Source organism: Drosophila grimshawi, unplaced genomic scaffold (assembly GCF_018153295.1).
Source record: "Drosophila grimshawi isolate 15287-2541.00 unplaced genomic scaffold, ASM1815329v1 contig_1367, whole genome shotgun sequence".
NCBI lineage: Eukaryota > Metazoa > Arthropoda > Insecta > Diptera > Drosophilidae > Drosophila > Drosophila grimshawi.
This window is the reverse complement of record NW_025062889.1, coordinates 7,505,264-7,527,403: the sequence shown is the minus strand read 5'-3', so window position 1 is coordinate 7,527,403 and position 22,140 is coordinate 7,505,264. Positions and strand designations below refer to the sequence as shown.

At 41.7% G+C, this 22,140-nt stretch overlaps 2 protein-coding genes across 2 annotated transcripts in view; one reads left to right on the top strand and one right to left on the bottom strand.

Annotated features, from left to right (window-relative positions):
* Nucleotides 1-22,140, bottom strand: part of LOC6560183 — a 96,509-nt gene that overhangs the window by 53,872 nt on the left and 20,497 nt on the right. The window lies entirely within an intron of this gene.
* Nucleotides 16,830-18,631, top strand: LOC6560182 (cytochrome P450 6A1). The gene is made up of 2 exons (XM_001985984.3): nt 16,830-17,934; nt 17,990-18,631. The coding sequence occupies exons 1-2, from the start codon at nt 16,851-16,853 to the stop codon at nt 18,403-18,405; spliced, it is 1,500 nt and encodes a 499-aa protein (XP_001986020.1). The 5' UTR covers nt 16,830-16,850; the 3' UTR covers nt 18,406-18,631.

Sequence of the window (22,140 nt, the reverse complement as noted above, 5' to 3'; positions counted from 1 at the left end):
AAGAAAACAGACTGGTTTTATTCACTACGAAATTGATTTCAGATATATTCATTCTGCATTCACAAAGTCGGCGGGGAGGCGTGTCTTGACTTTTGCAGTCGCCTCTTTTGCATTTCAAATGCGCCGCCGACGTCGACAATTTAAATTTCGCGACATCTTTTCAAATTGTTTAGCTATTTTCGGCTGTGTCTGTGGCGACATTTGTGCGGCTTTTCTCGCCATAGTCAGCGGCATTTTTGCCGGTCACGTGCCACACGCAATTTGCGGCGGCGTCTCGAGACTCGCAACAGAGCCTCATGCCGCTCCTTTGGAGGCGCGACGAGCGAAAGTATTGCCAGGCCAGAAATCTTGTGGCATACTTATTAAGCCTCATTTATTGTAATATATGGTAATAATAATTTTATTAGATAAATTACCTGCAGGCTGCCGCGGCGTATTTACTCAATGTTGTTCTGGCAGCAGCTGCTGCTGCTGCGGTCTGTGTGGGATAAGGGGCGGCATACATTTTATATGAGAAGTGTGACTGGTATTAGCACATGTCGCTATTAAGGACAGCAAATCGTCGCTTGACGATGTACTTTGTGTGTCAAGCGAAACAAATCTTAAAGAATGTATAATTTGATGCGAGACTTAAGATGCCTTATACACAAAAATCAATAGCCGGTTTAACTTATTTGCTAACATATTTATAAGCCCTCTTTTCTTTTGTTGGCTTGGCTAATCGCTGTGCTAGTTTAAGGAGACTTCATATGCCAAATTCCCCTTCGGTTGTGCGGCTGTTTTGTGCCAAGTCTTTGCCCTATGGCTCCTCACCCATTTTGGGCAAATGGATTACAAAAATTAATAAGAAAATGCATTCGCTTGGCGCTTTGGCAGGCAGCATGCCAAAGACGAGGGCTTAAGTAGCAGAAAATTAGGCAGACAATGGGACCAGAAGCTGCATAGACGTACCAGTAAATAGCAGAAGTGGAGCGCTTCAGGCCAAAATAGGCAAACAGCCCCAACAACCGACAACCGACAACCAACAGGCAACAGCCAACAACCGACAACCAACAGACATTTGCGACAGAGTCAGAAAGGAGCCAAAGTTAAATGCTAAAACACAATTATATGTTGACGATTCGAGCGTGTAACAGGAGTGAAGCAGGAAGTTATGCAAGTGAGTGTGTGTGCCTATGTGTGTGCCTATGTGTGTGCGTGTGTGTAATTTTTCTAGCACAACATACGATTAACTTCAAAGGATGCCTTGACGGCAGAAACTCGCTCAAGCAAGAAACTAAGCCAAACACGGCAAATGCCGGGCAGAGTAGAGTGAGAGAAATAAGTCAGAATAAAATTGAAATAGTTCAGCTTGATCGAGCTCTAAATACCCTGTGCATAATGTGAGTTGGATCTATTGTGCACCCTTCTGCGCCTATAGTTTTCCCATCTACCCTGTAATCTTAGACGAATTAAACATTTGTTGTCAAGTCATTTTTATATCTTACACTCCTTGTAAGCTGTGCTCCACTTCCTGGCTACATTCATCTATTTACTTTGGTGCATCTCGAAAGTTTAGAGGGCATCACGAAGCGAGCAAACAAACGTATTAGGGCACAAAACTCAGCGAATTAGGGCAGCCAGGCAGAAGCTAAATATATTTCGTATAATGAGCATGGCCCAATCCAAAGCACAAGCCCAAACCCAAGCCCAAGCCCAGGCCCAAATCCAATCCCACTGCCCGTGAAGCTGTCCATGTCAATAGGTGGCAAAGTCGTCCACAAAAGGTTATCCCGGCCAGAGGCCACAAGAAGCACGAGACTCGATTGTGGCGACTAAACAATAGTTTGTTAAGCATGCACAACTGTGGCAACTGCTTCGCGAACTTAGCTGACTGCGGCTCCAATTCCTCCGCCCGCGCCTACCACTCCTACTCCGCCTCTGAGCTCGACTTTCTTGCCGGGCACATACCCAGATCCTGTTGCCTGGCTTTCGCGTGGCTCTTTTGGCCCGTGGGGCAGTCGTTGGAGTCGCCTTTGTTGCTGTTCACGATAATTCAGTGTAGATTAGTTGGGTCAATAGCGACTTTAAAAGGAAATCAATAAATTATTATGGTTTATTAATAGATAGCCCGACTTGGCTACGACTCAAGATATGCGGCTCGTAAATTGAAAACGGGGCGTTACACAGACAGAAATAAATGAGTAATAAACTAGGGTATTATCTGAATTAACTATGCTGTGTGGCTTATTAATGTGGGCGTGTGTATAAAAAAAAGATTTGTATTGAGTGGGAAACCGGACTTAGCTGTGATTAATACCCTTAAGCTGTCTATGCTAGAATGACAAAATGATAGCAATATTTTAATAAGTATTTAACGTCTTAAGAGATTTATTATTGACGATAATGATACTTAAATACAAACGAATCACAAAAGAATAAACAACGCTTTTTTTTTTCAAATACATTGACCTTAAGAATATTCATTAAACTGAGGGTAAACTTTGAGTTAAACTTTCGCAACCAATTCGATTTTTAAATTCGCTCTTCACTTTTTCAGCTTGTTCTGCTTTAACTTATTTAAATGAGTGAAACTTTGTTACAGTGCACATGCTTTGGAAGCCCCTCAACAATTGCCTCACAGACACAGAGCCAACATGAATTGCTGCCACAACTGGGGCAAATAAAAACAAACAAAGACACAAACGGAAACCAAACACGACTCTGACGGAGGGGTGGTGCCGCTGGGGGCGTTGGGCGGAATTGCAGAGCCGGAAAGTCACTCACACACATACACACACACACACACACACCCACACACAGCACTGGTGGCAGGGGAAATGGGGAAAGGGACGCAGTCGATGATTTGCCGGCGCTGATTAGAGGATTTGTTAATGCGCTTTTAATACACAACATAGCTACCATTCTATAATTCGGTCGGGCCACGAGCCTCGCCCACTGTCGCCATATCTGAGGCACTGCATCACCGTCATCATCATCGTAATTAGCAACTTCATCGTGAGGCACGCAGCGAAAGGCAGCGCACAATAAACGAGCCAAACGACAATACAATTAATTATAAAAATTCGCTACAATTTATTTGCGTTGCTGCTTTTTTCTCTTACTTATTTATATGAGCAGTTGCTGCCTCCAGTTGTTGCACCGTCCCTTCCCTCCCTCTGTCACCTCCACTCCCCCCTGCACTTAAGCCTAATTATGTTCGATTGTTGCCATTGTTCACGCACCTTCCGCTGGTTGCCCGCTAACCGCTCCCCACCATTTTTTTTTATCTTTATTTTTTTTACAATCCAGGGCGCATGCGCGCAGCGATCGAAATCAGCAGCCAGAGATCCACAAAGGCGGCTGCGCTGGAGTTGGAGGAGCCCAGAGCTTAGAGCCCAAAAGCCCAAACCCAAACCCAAAGTCGAGCCGAAGCCCAATTCGAATTTGGCATTGTTTGTCGTGCTCTTGTTGTCTCTGTCTCTTTGTCTCTGTCTCTTTGTCTCTGTCTCTTTGTCTCTGTCTCTGTCTCTTTGTCCCCGACTCTGGCTGATTGGGTGTGTGTTGTGTTTTCGGGTTCCTTTATCGTTGACGACGTCGTCGGCGTGTGTTTAAATTATATGCTTTTAAAAAACGTTTAAGGATTAATTGGATTATATCGTTTTTTTTTTTGTCTTCTCTTGTTTTTATTATTATTTATTCTTTGTGTATTCTTAATGTGTTTTCTTTGCATTATTTAAATGGGACCTGGGCTTAGTTAAAGTTGATCCGAATTGATTAAGATCTAGAACATCGTATAATGCATTTGATAATGAACTAACAAAACAACTTTAAGTCGATCAATTAAAATGACGTTGGAAAACCTTTTACTACCATAAAGAATATGTTGTCAGGAGCTCTGCTACATTTCGATATTATGAAAAGCAAACCACAACAAGCATACAACATAAACATTCTCCAAATGTTATTTATGGTGCGATATTTAAAGATATAAAGCAAGTTTATAACTCAAACGAAACGCTGAACAAAAGCAGAAAACCGCAGCAAACTGTAAAAATCAATTACACGTTTACGTGAGACGCACAGCCCGAATACAGACACTTACCATAAATAATAATAAAGGCCAGGGAAAGAGAGTGAAAAAAGGCCGTACCGACTGCCGCAGATAGAAATCTTTACGAGCCCAAAACTATTGTGGCCAACGAGCCAATACAATCAAATCAAAATGCCCCATACTGGACAAAGGAATGGAAACGAGTGCCGAATCCAAGTCCGAGTCCGAGTCCAAGTTGAACTTTGAGTCGGAATTGGAGTTGAAGTTAAAGTTAGAGTTGGAGTCGGAGTTGGAGTTGGAGTTCGAGTCTTTGCCCGCACAATTTTGATTGCATTTTGATCGACAGGCTAACAAAAAAACGTTAACGATGGCTGCGTTTTTGGGGGCCGTCTGCTTACAAAGTCATAAAGAGAAACACTAACAAACCCAAACCCAAAAGCATGGCCAAAATCATAAGCCGAAGCCGCTTAAGCGCAACGAAAACCAAAGCGCAGAAAGATGAGACCACAACGAAACGACCAGAAAGAGATTGGGAGGGGATTGAGGGGAGACAACGTTAGCAAACTCGGCGGGCGGAATAATCAGATAAACTTGATGCGCCAGCTACAGTGAAGATTCCCCAGAAGACTGACACTAAGTTTGACATGGCAAGATTCAGCTAAAACTTGCACCTAATATTCAAAATTGAAAATAAGTAAAATTTATTTTTGAATGTACGGAAGTTATCACTGTAACTCAACTTCCCACTTAAAAAAATATACAAAAATATAAATGTAGAAGAGTTTTCTATAGTATTAATAATTATATTTTATTCAATAAAGTTTTCACATCCAATATCAGTTACAGCTAATCTGGAAAATGCAATATTTTTTTATAAATGTTATTCTTCGGTGAATCGAATATTTAATTTTATTCCGAAGAAGTCATCACTGTAAATCGATTCATGGAGAAGCTCTTATGCTTTTGAGCCAATTTTACCTGCTGGCCAAAACTATCTTAAAATCATGAATGCATAACCCAATCCCAATCCCAATCCCATAACCAATACCAATACCAAAAACGAATCCAAATGATTTGTGCGCATATTTCTTAGCGTTTTCTTTTCAAACTTTATTTATTTCCATGGAAAGGCAAAGGCGATTCGTTTCATTTCATTTTGAATTTGGTACGCATCGACTTAAATATTTTTTTTGTGATTTGAATTTGCATTTATATTAAGTTCAGTGTTTCGGGGTATTCGGGATGAGAGAGAACTGTAATTGCCTTGATTGATACGAACCTGTGGCTCTAGCTCTAGTCACACGCGTATGTTAGCTGATAGACTTTCACCTGCATGGCGATTATATAACAAGCTTTTTAAGCGGCAAACGAATCCAGCAGATGATGATTCAAACTGTTGTTGGCTGCTGCTGCCTTTAACAGAGAGGGATAACTCGAATATGTTCTTTTTATCATTTCGAGAAAATCTTCTTGAGCTACGTGCTGTAATTTTTTATGGTCCGTGTGCGATGATCCTCGTCAGCGTCAGACGGCTTGAAATTGGCATTGTAATCGACATCTTTGAGCTGCAAGCTATAATGAAATCTGAGCTACAGCAGTCGGACAGAGAGAGAGAGAGAGAGAGAGAGAGAGAGACTGCTCCTCCTCCCCCAACTATTCCCAACTAACAAGAACGGCTCATGCTCATCTTCATGCTCAGCCCACGGGCTGCAGCACTTCTCCGGCCTTATCAAAGTTTCATAATCTGACATTTTGAGTTTAAATGAGTCGTCGTCTGACTGTGCTGCCTGTGATGCTTGGGCTCAATGGGTTTGCATTTAATATGACTCTTAGTGCTGCTGATCTGACTTCAGTTTGACACATTTGTGGGCAGCAGCATTTGTTGCCCTGAGTGGCAGACAGATCGGATTGCTCCTCTCTTGCTCTCGTGCTGAACACAAGTGTCAATCAATGCCCGCTAAATGTCGCCCATTGAGGAAATGGTTTTCATCTGTCACGCCGAGGGCGTCTGTATGAAGTCAATTATGGGTCATATGCGCGGATAATAAAGCACTTAATGCCTGCTGCATTGCTGCATTGACTGCTTGAGTGACAATTAAAATGGGAAACGACACTGGAGGCATCTACGACGTAGACGACAATGTAATGCATACGGGAGAGAACAACAAATTGGGCCAAGCAAATATGCAATATAATATTAATAGACATTTTCAAATGCATTCAATTAGATATCTTCATAACACGGATAAATATACCCATCTGGCTATACATCCAGCTATGTAAACATGTCTAACTCATCAGCGAGAGCACAAGCCAAAAATAGGCTATGGAATATGCAATGAGGAAACACAATGAACTGCGACTCCCCTTATGCAACTTCAAGTAAGTCAGCGACTTTCCCTGCGGTTTATGTCTGTGAAACTCCCAAGTCATCAGCGATTCCTTATAGCGAAGCATATCAGACCGTAAGCTAAATGCCATTTAATGAAATATGCAAATAAATTTATATTATTATACGCCAGGGTCTATCTACCTACCTACCTACCACTATTGGAGTCATCAACCTACCAGGCGACTGAAATAATCAAAACAAACCTATAATTTGTTTTAACAAGTGAAACGCCTCAAGTTTCATAATATACTTCCCCCAACATCGTCACATATTGAAATGAAGACAGCGCCAAGCGCCACAAGCCAAGGAAAAAAATTCAAGAAAGAACTGAAAAGTAAACGATACGGGGAGTTGGAGAGTTGGAGAATGCATGAGGTCCCCCGGCAAACGGAAAGGAGCGAGGGAGGCACTGGAATTGGTGCAGACAATTTGCATTATGTTTCCGAGAGGCTTTGAAGTGCTTCGCAGAATTTACGCTTTTCAGAACGGAAGGCGACCAGAATGGGGATAGAATGGGGACAGAGAGACCTGGAGTCTACTGTTGGAGTCAGTCGGATGTCTTTCCATTTAACAGCAAGCGGCAAATTCTTGCCATTCTTGCCATTTCTTCATTTCGTCATTACAACGCTCTGGCAACATAAAGCGTGCATGGCTCTAAATGGCTAATAATTGCAAGAGAGGTGTCATCCCATTAGAAAGACAGTGGGATGTCTGCTGACCAGACACAGGTCAGGCAATAACCATTAGCTCACCTCAAAGCCGGCTCTATTGAGGAATCTGTAGACGATGTGGGTTCATCTGAAACGTGTGCCAATAAATGGGTCATTAAGAAAGTGGCCATAGGTGATATTCTGGCTGATGATACGAAATAAATGCTATATAACAATTAAGTTGTATAAGAGAAACGTGAATTTTACTTATTTTTGCCATCATGTTATAATAATAATAGACTATTGCACATGCTTCAATGAAAATAAACAACTATAGAAACTATGCCTGCCGTTACGCAAACAAATTAAATTAAATACCAGACACAGCCAAACAAAAAAACCACTCGACTGATTTAAAATCGTATCAAAAAAAGGGAAGCCCAAAACAGCTTCATTTAAATGGCACGCAGGGGAGTAATGTACAAGAGCTCGGCTCATAGCATTTTCCATTTACCATTTTCCATTTAAACGTCAGCTTCTGCCGGGCAGACAACACATAATGAAAAAACTTCACACACAAAAAAAAAAAGAAAGAAGAAATTCAAACAAATGTCGAGCGCGTATTAAATAGTTGCCATTTTTTCCCCAACAGTTCTCTCTCCTTCTCTCTAGCTGCACGTGCGTTTGCTCTCTCTCTCTCTCTCTCTCTCTCTCTCTTTGACTCTCACTCCCTCTTCCTCTCTCTCAGCTGCTCTCTCATACCCATGCTGCTGCAGCTCTCTTTGTGCGAGCCTTGGGGGCCTTGGCTCTGCGCTGCGAACGTGTTCGGTTCACAGAAGTAAATAATTTTCAGGTTCAAGTGGCATATAATTTTTTTTCCTACCCCCGCACGAGCCGACAAATTGCACCCGAGCCGGGCATCTATTGGATTGGTTGGAGGGGTGGGGGCGCCCACATAAATAACGCCATTAAACATGTTCGGCGATGGGCAACAACTTTCCGCTTTCCGTTTACTGCTCCTCCAGTCCCTGTTGTCCTTGTTGCGTCCCCGAGCTCCATTTTTATCAGCCGCCCATTTCAAGTTTCTAAACAACATTCTTTTTTCTTTTTTTTTGTTGTTGATAGCATCAGCTCCTGGCATGTTCTGGTCTTGGTCCAGGACTTGGTGTGGCTGACTGGTGTCCTGGCTGCGGCTCTGCCGCCATTCATGTCTGCCATATATCAAACGAGCCAGCTCATGTGTCTGAGCCCTGTCGTGCGGTTGCCTGACTGCCAGCCTGTTTAGTGTCCTGGCACCTTTCCTTCCACCATCCTCTGCCTGGCTCGGCTTAATTGCCAAATGTGTTTAGGTGTGGTTTTCAGCCATGTGCCGCACAGCAACAGCAACAGCAACAACAGCAGCAACAGCAGCAGCTCCTTGCCCCATTGTTCTCTCATTTTTCTGAATGTTGCGCCACGGCAAGAGAATTAAAAATACGGCCATTGGGATTGCAAATGTTTTATACGGGATGTGGGGTGTGTGGGGGGGCATTGCCGTATTGTCGGATTTGCTGGATGCGAACAGCAAATGCCAAACGGGAAACGCAAGCAATGTCCAAACAGCAGCAGCTTTCATACCTCGATACATCGCACAAATTTGCATGTTTGGCTGCCCCTTGAATGTTGAGCTTGCTGCTGCTTTTGAAGTTTTATGGCTGCCATTTGAGATGCTTCCTTCGGGCATCATAGAGAAAGGAAGAACCAAAATTGGAGCCGAACATGCATGCAATTTAATACTCTCTGCCTTTCGATTAAGCGTGCACAGCACTTAATCTCATTTCTGCCAAGCAATCGTGTATTAGGCACTTTAATTGATTGATCCACATAATCGAAATTTCAATGGATGCAAAGAAAAAAAATGAGAGGTTATCTGGCTTGGAAACGAATATGGTATTTAGGAGTAAATGCTCTCCATGCATTCCTTTACGGTAGTAGATGATATACCTTTGTATATGCATATGCATATTGCATTATATTTTATCTCTGATTTAGCAGCCAGCTCACGTAAAGTTCATGGCAAAAACTAACAACGATGCCGCCCCCCGGCACGCCCTCAATTATTTGCCTGCACTATACAAATTTAAAAGTTTACCAAATAAAAGCACAACTAATTGATTTCTCGTGTCCACATGGACAGTGTGGTTTTTAAGGGAGAGACAGAGAGAGAGAGAGAGCCGGGGTCGATGCCTGGGTCGGGCCAGGAAGTGTCACAAATAAAACAAGTTCAAAACCACAGGAACCGGCACAGGAACAGAAAGGTGAAATGTCAACAAAGCAAGAGGAAATACAGACACAAATAAACCAAAGTCAACAATGGAAAATGCGGCAAATAAAATGTTGAGGCGAGGTACGTGATAAACGCGACAATTTCATGTATAAAACAAATTAATCGAGTGAATTTTTGCATGAAAGCTGCACGAAATCAACAGAAAAAGACAGCAATAGCCATGAGCAAGAGCGAGTAAGTAGTAGAGTACATCAAGTAGCCATAATAAATGATTAAATAAGCGTAATTATCACCTTTATGCTGCGACGCCGACGCTGATGCCGAAGTTGACGCTGACGCTGACGTGACAACAATGGCGACTGGCCCAGAAGAATGATGGCGACACGCATAGCTTGCTACCTGTCTGCCTGTCTCCCTCTCGCTCTCACACACTCACTGTCTCTCTCTTTCTATCCATCTATTTCATTTTTGTTGTGCGCGACATTAAAACAAATTTTATTACTTTAATTACTTTATTTACATTTCGCCAAATGGCAGCCGGGGAAGTAAACGCCACACACTAAACAGGAAGCGAGCCTCCAAGCACAAATGACACGCCATCTAAGGCGGAAGTGAAAAATAAAAGTAAACCAAGCCAGCGAGTGCCCAATTCGAAGATATCCTGTATTTACAGCGGGAGAATTGTACACAGAAGACTAGAATGCAGCCTATAATACCCCATTTTATTATGATTATGCATACAGGGCATCCAAAAAAAAAGGGAACAAAAGGAGCAAAAGCAAACGAATTTACCCCGCTTTGGGAAATAAAAGTGTAGAAAATTGTATATATATATATGTGTGTGTGTGTGTGTATGAGTGTGTGTGGCATGTGTGTGTGTGTTTGTGTGACTGCCTGATAAGGAGACGTGGCGCATGGGTAATTGTTGTCCTGATGAGCTGCGTCATGCAATGTGTTAAAGTTGCCAGCTGGCAGCAAAGCAAAAAATAGCGGCAGCAACTCGCTGGTGAGAGAGAGACAGAGACAGAGTGAGCGAAAGAGAGTGAGTGAGAAAAGAAGAGTCGCTGGGTAAGGGAGAGCGTAATGTGCCCTTGTAACGGTACATTAACATAGTCATAATTTAATTAAAGCCTCGAGCTATTGTTGTTGCTGTCGAGATAAGGACTAATGAAAGCCAGGATATCAGATTCATATGACAGCAAAAAGTCTAAGTGCGATTTATTAATGAAAAATGATTAGGTACTGAATTAAATACTCTTTATTTTAAGTCAAAATTTGGACATTTCCATGTGCTGATGATTACCTTTCTAATTTTGCTCGCATTTTTCACGGCTTCATATAAAAGTAATTAAATATTTAAGCAGCATTCAAAAAGGTTATCATCTGTGCACGAGTATTAAGCTTAACCTTTAACCCCAACTAATTACTGTATTGCCCGCAATACCTTTTCCCAAGGCAAACCCGACTTGGCTTCTTAATTGACGAAGGCATATTTAAAAACTCAATTTCCGTTACACCTAAAACCTGATCCTAAGTCCAAAGTTGATGATGTATCCTTTTTGCAATCCTTGCTGCATAAATGCCTTTAAATTTTTAATCAACTTTTGATTCCGATTTTGGCAGCCTTTCAAACTAACAAGCATTTGATTTTTGCTACATTTTAATAAAGTAAATGATTGCCTTCAAGTTGAATAAATATTTTAAGATGCGTTCAGGCTCAGTTTGCCTTAGCTCAGGAGAAAAATCACAAGTCATTTGACGGCCACACAGAGTTGAAGGCTGAACATCTGCACAAATGAATCAAATAGCTCCGGGACAGGACTAATAAGTGTGGTAATGGCTGGCATAGCTGTTACGACTAACTGCAAAACTTGAGGCACAAATGGGCAACGCATGGAATTTAATCGATTGTAATAAGCATAAGCAAAAACCATGACGACGTGTGATTAAGCAAATGTGAGTTTTTCAGAGAGGGTGGTGTGGAGATGGTAGTAGAGAGGGGTGAAGAGTGGTGAGAAGAGGTTAGGCAAACTACCAGTTGGACAAACGCATGCATGGAATGCAAACGCGTTTTAAATGCGCTTTTAAAGACCATTAAATGAGCTCAGATCGAATCCAACGAGTCGAGAGCAGTTAAGGTGATGATGACCCAAAAAAAAAACCAGGTGGCAAACTCTTGATTTGCCGCTTCTATTGCCTCTTCTTTTTCAAAACTACAAACTGCAGCCGCAGCAGCGGCAAATTAGTTGCCACTTTTTCTCTTTGGCTACATTTGGATGTAGACTCCATTAAGTGGGTGCAAAGTCTACTCTTTGATGTTATATTGATGATTTTGGTGATTAACTCAGCACTCGCTTCTTATTTCTTCTCGCTGGCGGCAATGCAAATGCTTTTTCACTCCTCAACATCAACTTGCTTTAATTAGTATTTAATATTTGCGCTGCTAGAAAATTACGCTCGAAACGCATTCAATCATTAATCACCGTGTGGGAAAGTTGAATGAGAAAATAAATATGGCTAATGGCAAATTTACAGTCGAAGAGAGTAGAGTTGTGGGATTGTTTATATTGGCTGGCTGGTGAGAAGTTTAAATCCAATCATGATAAAACAACAATTTGAAAGATATTCTGCTCAAATGAAATATATCAGTGAAAGCTACCCTCAATTTAATATTCTATAATCTCCTGCCTACTGCCTCCTGCCTCTTGCTGACTGATCCCAACCTGTTTGTAATAAATTGGCCGAACCAAAAAACCGCCAATTTAATGACCTCCAAATGTGCAATTGTTTCTCGTTTTGTTAATTCATAAATGTTTTGCACACTCCACTTTCAAATTAATGGACTTTTGAGGTTGCCATACCTCAAAAATTGCAATACAAATGTGCAGTGTTACCCAACAATTAAAATACACAACAACCCACGTTAATTGAGCCAAACATTTGCGTAAGCGGTCATCGTCAACAACAACACCATCATCATCATCAACAACAACAACACCATCATCATCATCACCATCATCATCAACATCATGAAGTTTTCCTCCCCTTTTTTTTTTTTGGACAGGGATTTTTTGGGCGTCGAAATGGAAAGCAAAATGCAACACTTGACAAGTTTATGAATTTTTAATTGGTAAATTCTCTGCCTGCCTCTGTTGTTGGGTGGCGCTGATGAAAATGCGTCACAAATCGAATTGATTCAATTCAGGTGGCAAATGGGCGGCAAGTGGGTGGTGTGTTCTGGTATTGCGATTACCATATGTCATCCGACGATATTCATATTTCGCATGTTTTTGGCATTTAATTGCGCGTATTTTGTGTTTGTAGTCGCGTTTGCTGCTGTGCCGCAATTTTCAATTAAAATTTATGAATCGAATGCTAAATGGAAGTCGACGTTGCCCATCTGTGATCTCTGCCCCTTATCCCATGTTTTTCGCGCTCGGCGCATAAATTATGGAAATTCATAAATGCCAACCAAAGGCCCCAAACAGCAACGCTCCTCTGCACAGAGGGGGCTGAAGCGGACGGGCGGACGAAATTACCAAATGCAGCCGCCAAATATATTCTCGTAAATATTTGTTTCTCTTATTTGGCATTGTTAAATGCATAAATATTTTTAGTTGCACATTCCGGCGCCCTTTAGACACACAAAGTTGTTTTTTTCAAATTTTTGCTTTAGGCAAAAATTTTCAATTATCAATTATTTTGCATTCATTGCACTGCAGTGCCCCATGTGGGGCAACGGGACATGTTACGGAGGGAATTGGCAGTGGACGCGCCCCCAACCGCGTTTATTGAATGTTTTTTGTTTTTTTGGGGGTCTGATTTTGACATGAGGCAAATTGAAATGTAATTGTTTTGCCAGCCGTATCCACAGCCAAATACGAAGCGAACTCTTTCGTTTGCAGTTTATTTAACTGGCAATTCCCGCGAGTTGTGCCCACAGCACACACCAATCCCAACACTCCACCTGCCCCGCACACCACTGTGTTAATGATGCAGCCACAAAATGCCGTTTGCATATGTTGCCACTCCCACGGGTAAACGTCGATTGAATCTGGCTCTGAATCTGGCTCTGAATTTGACTACCAATTGCAGCACCAGGCGGAAACACATCAAAGCGCTTTCAAAATCAAAAGCAAATTTGAAAATGCCTGATTTACATATATACACTTGTATATCTATGTATATATTTGGATTGGTTGCTTGTAGACTGTGCTATTGCAGCCCATTTAAGAGTATCTAATTAACTATGTGTGGGCATTAAATAGATTGGCAATAGAGCAGCAAAAACTTACTTTTCATATGCTGAACAGTTGAGTGTTGTATAAATATTAAATATCTCCCATCTTACCTGTAATGAAAAGAAAATATTCTTGCTTTAATTACACAATATTATAAATACTCATTAAATACGGTTAAAGATCATGTCAAATGCAGGATTGCATTTATTATTAACTTACCAGCTAAATGTAATAAATAAAAATGCACCCACCCATTTTACACACCCCTGCACCACTTCGAACACCCAGAGAGAACAGCTGTGCTGTTAACTATTCTGAACTATGACCCTTGAACACTCCCTCAACTTTCAGCTGTCGAGCTGCATTCCAATTTAAACATCGCACCTAATTTCAATTAAAACGAATACCAAAACTCATTCGCCAAATGTTTGAATAAATAAATAAAAAATATATATATATATTTTTGGGTAATTTGTAATTTTTAGGTATTGCCACTAGGCACCGACAAAGTGCAAATGTAGCAATATTTCAAACCGCCCAGCCCCATAGCCCGACAACCTGGCTAAACACTCTAAGGCTCTAAGGCTTCCAGGTGAGTGCGCATTATTCATTACCCAACAACCCCGCCGCGTCAGCCACCGTGGCGAGAGTCCTGCCTGGCGGCGAGTCCTGTGCTTAGGCGCGCCGTGTTGATGTGCATGTTATTGCCCATTATGTGGCACAAAAAAGCTAACCCTCGAGCACACACACACACATATGTATTACTTGGCTCAGGTTGTTGTTGTTTTGCACATTGCCTTTTTAAGTATTATTAATTGTCTGCCATGTTTGTTCTTGCCACAGGATATGTGTATGTGTGTGGAGGTGGGCGTCTGACCAGAAAGGTGGCATATGGGGAATGAAACGGCAGTTGGAACAGCATGTAGCTTCTATTGTTGTGACTGCTGCATATTTGTCTGCTGTCATAGAGCATTGTGATAAAAATCTAATTTAGAAATTCATATTTTGTTTACCTGTTACGGTTAGTTCAGTGGAGTCTAATCTGTATCTGTATCTGTATCTGTAATGCTATTCCATGGCTCAGTGAGCTAATTTCGGCTGCCTAATTTGCCAGAAAATTATCCAGCAGGGGCGTAGGTTATAGTTCAGATGGGGTCTACCTCAGATAATGTTTTATAAAGGTCAAATAAATGTTGTTTACCTCTCAACGCGTCGAGCACATTGTGGAGATACCAAGTACATATATAAAGGTAAGTTATTCATCGGCTGCAACTAATCTCCGGTAACGTTCTCTTCTCATTTTTGGAATGCTTTTTATCCAACCCTGGGGCTAATGACCCCCAGCTCATCTGCAATTGGTATGGAACCAATCTGCTCTTTCGACAAATGCATTGTCATGTTCATTTGGTTAGCGCTCCACACGGCAAACCCTTGCAGTCAAAAAATTGAACTTTCGACTGCAATTGCAACATACACAAAAAGTAATGCTAGAGAAGTGCGCCCCTTCGGCAGAGGCAAACCAAAAGTACAAATTACACGTGACTCGAACGGAAAGAGATAGATATATGCAGATGTGTGGAGAAAGAGAGAGAAGACCTCTTTCATGGTCAGTGCACCAGTGTGCGATTTACTGGCTCAATTAGCTGGGTACGATGACTGGCCCACAGCTGCAGGCTGACGGCGATATACCGATTTTCACAGCACACTCAGGAAAAGACACGGAAACACAGGCAACACAGACAAGGAATGGAAACAGATAACAGCAAGGGGGTAGGGGGGAGCTGAGCAAAGAGAAAATCCTGAAGCAACGATCGAGGGGCAATTTCACATAATTCGCTTAGTTTATGCATGCAGCGGCAAAGATAACTGAGATCGCTAAAAAGAAACCTGTCCATAAGTTAACATGTTTATTTCGACTTGGGCTCGCTCAACGAATGGCTCATAATTTAACATGCCAATGGCCACAATTAACCAAGCTCCAGCCCCTAATCGAACCTATGATTCTGCAGCTTGTTTTGACATGCGAAGTGAGACACTTTTGGGCCTGGAAATTTACGTGTTCTGATAGAGCTCTTAAGAATCCCCAGTTCTGAGTAGATCGTGAATTAGCAGTTTATTAATGCGCTGAACTTTCGAGCAGTTGTTGACGCATCGATGAGATTGCGAGTTGCTCAGCATTTTTAATGTCTTCATCATGAGGAGCAGCTCGCAGAGAGTCGAGCTTAAAATTACTTAACCAAAGAAATTGATGAAATTTGTAGGTAGTAGTTTTTAGTTTATTAGCTAATAATTTAACACCTGCTTTCATTCAGAAAGACATGCGACGTATGCCGAGCAGAGCCGAGTGTTAATTACTCAGCAACAGTTAGTCGACGTCAAAGCATCCAATTAAGGTTAAGCATTTATTATATTTAGCACATAGCTGAGAAATATAAAACAATTTGCACTCGTAATCATTTGTATATAGATACTCAGATACTTAGCTCGTTAAGTGCAAGTCATGTTGGCAATAAACAGACCAGTGAAGTGGGTCAAGAGTATGCAATTATTGTGGGTTAAGAAATACACTTTGAAGTTAGCACAAGTAAGTTATAAATCTATAAATATTTTTAATTTGAGTATACTATTAAGTGTGCTGCTGAAAACACTTAAATCTGTAAAAAAGGAGAAACGTTATTGTCTTTAGAGAGCCTTGTTGCATTGAAGTTGCAACACTTGGAAACAAATTTAGTAACAAAACATTTCAAATAATTAAAGTCTCCAAGAAAGTCTCCATTGAATTGACTTACAAATTATCTCTGATGTACCCCACTCTGCCTAAGCCTCTGCTTTATATGTACACAAATTACATTGTGTTCTTAGTGATTGTATATGGTATAAAGTAATTTACAGCAGCTCTGATATAACGATAAGCTAATGTTTTAATCCAAGCACAGAGTGACACATACAGAGAGAGACAAAGAGAGAGAGAGAGAGAGAGAGACAAAGAGAAAGAGAGAGAGAAAGAACGAGTTGCTCTGAGAGAAAACAAAGAAAGCTATAGGCGAATGTGGATGCAACACAGTCATACGGTATTTCCAATTAGAATGAGAAAATAGACAATGCTAAAAAAAATAGTCTCAATTTGAGCGCTAGTCAAGTGAAACATTTGGAATTAGCGCAATGTTCCCATTGAGAGGGAATGGAGAGTCAACAAATTGACGGGTTGACCGTGGAAAAGAGAGTCCCAAAGATCGTTCGTCAGTCTGCTGCTGAACGTCAGTCAGTCATGTCACTTTGGTGGTTGAGTTTGGCGCTGTTGTCGGCGCTATTGTCGCTACTCTGTATCTATCTGGAGCGCACTTACAGCTACTGGGCGCGACGGGGGGTGTTGTACGATAAACCGGTTTGGTTCTATGGCAATCTGAGGAGTGTGGGTAGAACGACAACGGTGCTGGAGCCATTTCGCAGGTTCTATGAGAAATACAAGGGAAGGGCGCCATTCGGGGGCTTCTATTTTGCATTGCGTGGCGCTGCAGTGCTGCTGGATCTGGAGCTGGTGAAGCTGGTGATGGTGAAGGATTTCCATAACTTTGCGCACCGTGGCAACTACTACAATGAGGCGGATGATCCCATTTCGGCGCATCTGTTCAATTTGGATGGTCGCGATTGGCGCGAGATGCGCAACAGACTGACGCCAACGTTCACCTCGTTGAAGATGCATCAAATGCTGCCCACCGTGGTGGAGATTGCCAATCGGTTTGTGAAGGTGGTGCAGCAAAAGATTGAGCCGTTGCAGCATGCCGAGGAGTCACCAGTGATGGTGAAAGATCTGCTGGCTCGCTTCACCATGGACGTCATTGGTAGCTGTGCCTTTGGCCTGGAGTGCAACAGTCTCAACGATCCCAATGACCAGTTCTGTCGCCTCGGCCAAAGGACCTTCCAGGAGCGGCGTCACGGTCGTCTTGCCTTCGCCTTCATGCAGGCCTTTCCCCAGCTGGCCCGACGACTGCACTTCAAGATGGTGCAGGATGATGTCAGTGCGTTCTTCATGAGCGTCGTACGCGAAACTCTCGACTATCGGGATAAGCATCAGGTGCAACGGAATGATTTCCTCAATCTGCTGATGGAGCTGCGCAACGATCCGAATGGTGGATTGACCTTCAATCAGATTGCGGCCCAGGCGTTCGTCTTCTTTCTGGGCGGATTCGAGACCAGTTCCAGCACCATGGGCTTCGCTCTGCATCTGCTCGCCCTGCACCCAGAGGTGCAGCAGCGTGGCAGGGAGGAGGTGCAACAGGTGTTTGCCAAGCACAAGGAGCTCAACTATGAGGCCTTGCGGGACCTCAAGTATATCAAGCAAATCGTTTATGGTGAGCCAATCATGTCAATTTACATAGATACCCTGTAAACTCGAGTGAATTTCAGAAACACTTCGAAAGTATTCCATTGCATCTATACTCATACGCATGACCATTGAGGATTATGAAGTGCCCGGCACAGATTATGTACTGGAAGCGGGCACACCTCTCGTCATACCCGTCGATGCCATCCATCACGATCCGGACATTTATCCGGAGCCAGAGAAATTCGATCCGGATCGCTTTACACCCGAGGCCATCGAGGAGCGACACTCAGCTGCCTGGCTGGGTTTTGGTGCCGGTCCGCGTAATTGCATTGGCCTCCGATTTGGCGAAATGCAGACTCTGGTCGGTCTGGCTGTGCTCCTCAAGAACTTTAAGTTCTCGGCTGCCAAGGACACTGAAATACCCCTGAGAATCAACAAGACAAGCTTCTTTCTGCAATCGGAGGGCGGAATTGTGCTCAATGTGCAGAAAGTATAAAAATGGTTGAGTATAAAAAATGGAAAAATGTTTGTTTTTTAAGTCAATGCTCCGATTCGAACCAACGATTTCTGTGTTAAATGTCATTATTTAAATTATACTTATAGCTGGGGTTTCTCCTTAAAAAGTGTCTTTATTAATGCTTAAGTTTTCTTGCACCATTTCCGCCTGTCAAAATGTTCTTATTCTACTATTAAATAAAGAATGTATAAATATTTCCTATGAGTCTCGATGCTCGATTCGCTTATCAGTTACAATTCGCTACAGTGTAAATATATATGTATATATTTATATATATATATATACAGCTTATATTTTTGTTATTTGCTGTGTGCTCAAAGTGTCAGTCATTGTGTTGAAATATATTTCACAATTCATATTTTGTACAGGGCTCAGTGTTGCAACACCATTTGTATTTGATAGTTGTATCAACTTAATTTATGATAGACTGGAACTGTTGTTGAGCCTAGCACAACTTTTTGACGGCTCACCATTAAAAGTTAGACAACTCTACTCGCTCCTTCTGTCGTTGCCATAAATAAATTATCAAACACTTCAACAGTAAAGCTAAAGTATTGCTGTCACCCAGGTATAGATTATCATGCATGCAACATAATTAGTTATGCGACTTGTCAATGAGCCGGCAACAGGAACAGGAGGCCTCAGACAGCTGCTCATGATTTGTCACACAATAAATTATGCAATTTCACATGGCAAAAATGAAGATACTTGAATGCGACGACGACTTGTACAACAGTCGCTATTGTTGCGTGCCTTTGTTCAATCATCATCAACAACATCCATCCATTCCATCCCATCCCATCCATCCATTCATCCACAACAACAATCATCATGAGCTTTTGCATGCCAAATGGTCGACATCTCACTTGAGCAGTTCTCCCTCTCTCTCTGACTGTCTGTGCATATAAATAAGTAAATAGTTTGTACACAACATTGACTTCTATATGTGTGTGTGTGTGTGTGTGTGTGTGTTTGTGTGTCGTGCTCATGTTGATTGTAATGTTGATGAACCTGAATTATCACATGCCGTTTGATGGACTGCAAACACGCACAAAACTTCGGACCTGGTTTCAGTTCTTACCAACTTGTCTATACTCATTATAATACCTAAAATATTCGTACGTGCATCTGGGTACATGCGTGTATATGTCTATATGTCTATATATCTATCACTCTATATACAGACACTCGGAAAAAAAAGATGTCCTATTGATATTTTTTTCCCCCGTCTCTAGTTACTAATAATAATAAATATATAATTGAATAATTGAATAATTTGTTTTATATTAATACAATTTAGACATTTAATATTGATGATAAAAATTTACAATTAGTTTCCATCATTTTAATATGTTGCACTTAATAATAGATATCTGCAATTAGTTTAAGTTCATTTAATTTACCCACATTCATAATTCATGTATATTTCCCTAAAGAGGTGCTTTTATTTTAATTGCAAATGATAAATTATTGAGAACAGAGTAGATGAGGAAAAGCTTTGCTTGTTAGTTCTTTTAATTAAGTAAATCTTAGTTTTTTTGGTTCACATAAGAAAGTAGAAAGTATTGAAAGTACAATTTATAAATTATATATCGACTTAACGCATTTTTCCAACTTTAAGTGCAGTCTTCATCAAATTGAGAATTGTTTTAGCTTTAACAAAGTTATGGCATGGAAAAGTTGACTCTTGTTTCTGAATTGAAGTAAAGTATGATTATCTGATTAATTTCTACTTTTCTAGTCATTCTTTTTTTTCTGAGTGTATCAATATTTTGTTTGGGTGTCCCTGGGCAGAGTCTGTTGGCGTCTGTGGCCGACTGTCAAGTTGATAATCTCTCGACACTTTGATGAAATGCTCTCGTGCTCTTTTGCTTATGTCTGGCATTGATAAATCGTCGCAAGTGACAAACAACAAAAGAGCCCGCACCTCGCCGCCGCTAGATGTCGCCACTTTACGCTTGTCTTATCAATGTAGGCTTTGAATGTTATTTTTATTGTTGCTGTTGTTGTTGTTTGTTTTCCTCTATTTTGTTTGTTTGTCGCTGCTGTTCTACATGTAAACGACTCGGACATTGATTAATTTCATAGTTAATTTGTCAGCATTAATCAGTATTAACTTAAATGGGCCTCAACACGCCTCCCCCACCCCCACTCGACTTCTTTTGACTGCATTAGTCTATAAGTCGACGAGTATTAAACTGACAGTTGGATTCAACTTATTCTTTTTCTATTTTTTTTGCTGTGTTTCTGTTAATTAATTTTTGCATACAACTTGGCTTAGTTTTCATTGAAGCGTGTTTTTCAATTAATTGCATGGGATTCCATTTTGTAAGCCTTGGCTAATGAAGCAATTAGCTGAATGATTACCTCTGGCACACGCCAGGTGAAATGAGTTGAGTTCGTTGTTGGCATGAGCACAATGTGTGCTGTGCAATGCTGTGAAATGATTTGCTTGTCACTTAAAAGCCAACTTAAGGCAATATAAATTCAGCTTTAATGATGCAACCAACTATTTTTCAGCAAATTTGTTATCTGAAAAGAACAAGAAAAACTACCCACAAAATGCATGAGCAAATCGTCAATAGTCATCGGGTGAAAAGTGCCACCCCCCCAAAATACACTTGACAAGCCCCGACCGACCCGAGTTGGCCCCTTTGCGTGACGACTTTTAGGCAACACAAATGTTTGCACACGCACAGTGGGGAAAAACCCTTCAAGCACGTTTATGGGTTAAACAGAGCAGACATGAAAGGAGTGAGAAGTGCCCCCCTCCCCCCTTCGCTCCCTAGTTGTAGGGAATGATGTGTGTACATTCTTACATAGTGGTACAAAATGGCGGCCAGGGCACACCTGTCTGCACTTGAGAACGAGGAACGGGAATGGGTAGGCAAACTAATGCAACACGGCGAATTCAAGTGCCGAACATAACGGTAAACATGCTAAGCGGTTTTGCCTAACACAGAACAAGAAAGAGAGAGAACGAAAGAGAGAGAGAGAGAGCAAAAAGTCAATGGGAAGTGTTTGTACAAGCCGAAGCGGACAATAAAGGCAGCATCAGCAAAAGAAACACAAAAAAAAAAAAAGTAAGCAAAGCAACTTGATGAGCGGAGCACAGAGATGGGGTGGGGGGTGTGGGGAGTGGGGAGTGGAGAGTGGTGTGTGTTGATAAAAATGCAAACACTTTTAGCGCTGACTGCAGTGAAAGTGCTGAAAGAAGCAGAGTCAGTTGCCAGGCTGTCCTTTTTGTCTGCCCAATTGTGGCTTACGAGCTGTTGTCCCAACACCTCCCTCCCCACTCTTGCCACCCTGCCGCCTTGTCTTGTCTTGTGCGGTTCTATTCTATTCTATTCTGCTCTGCTTTGCTTTGCTTTGCGTTGCTGTCCTGTTCTGCCAATTGACGGCTACTTGACATTTTCGCAGCTGTTTACACACTGTGCGCTGTGCAAGCCAAACACTCAACTCACTGAAACCAAATGGAGCACTGTAAATTCTCTGCCAATATTTTCCACCTCAACCCACCTCACTTCCCCTCTCTCTCACTCTCTCTCTCTCACACTCTCTCGCTCCTTTTCTATGGACAGTGAAAATATTATTGTAGCGTGTGAAAAGTGTAAAGTGCTTTAATGTTTGAAAAATATTCTATATATAGAACAGTTTCTTTTTTCTTTCGCACACACACACACACACAACACACACACACACATAGCAAGTCGG

What these genes read in the sequence shown, in the direction of transcription:
- LOC6560182 (XM_001985984.3), top strand. Translation starts at nt 16,851, where the DNA reads ATGTCACTTTGGTGGTTGAGTTTGGCGCTGTTGTCGGCGCTATTGTCG. An exon ending in TATCAAGCAAATCGTTTATG is followed by an intron (nt 17,935 to 17,989) that starts GTGAGCCAATCA and finishes AGTGAATTTCAG; the next exon opens with AAACACTTCGAAAGTATTCC.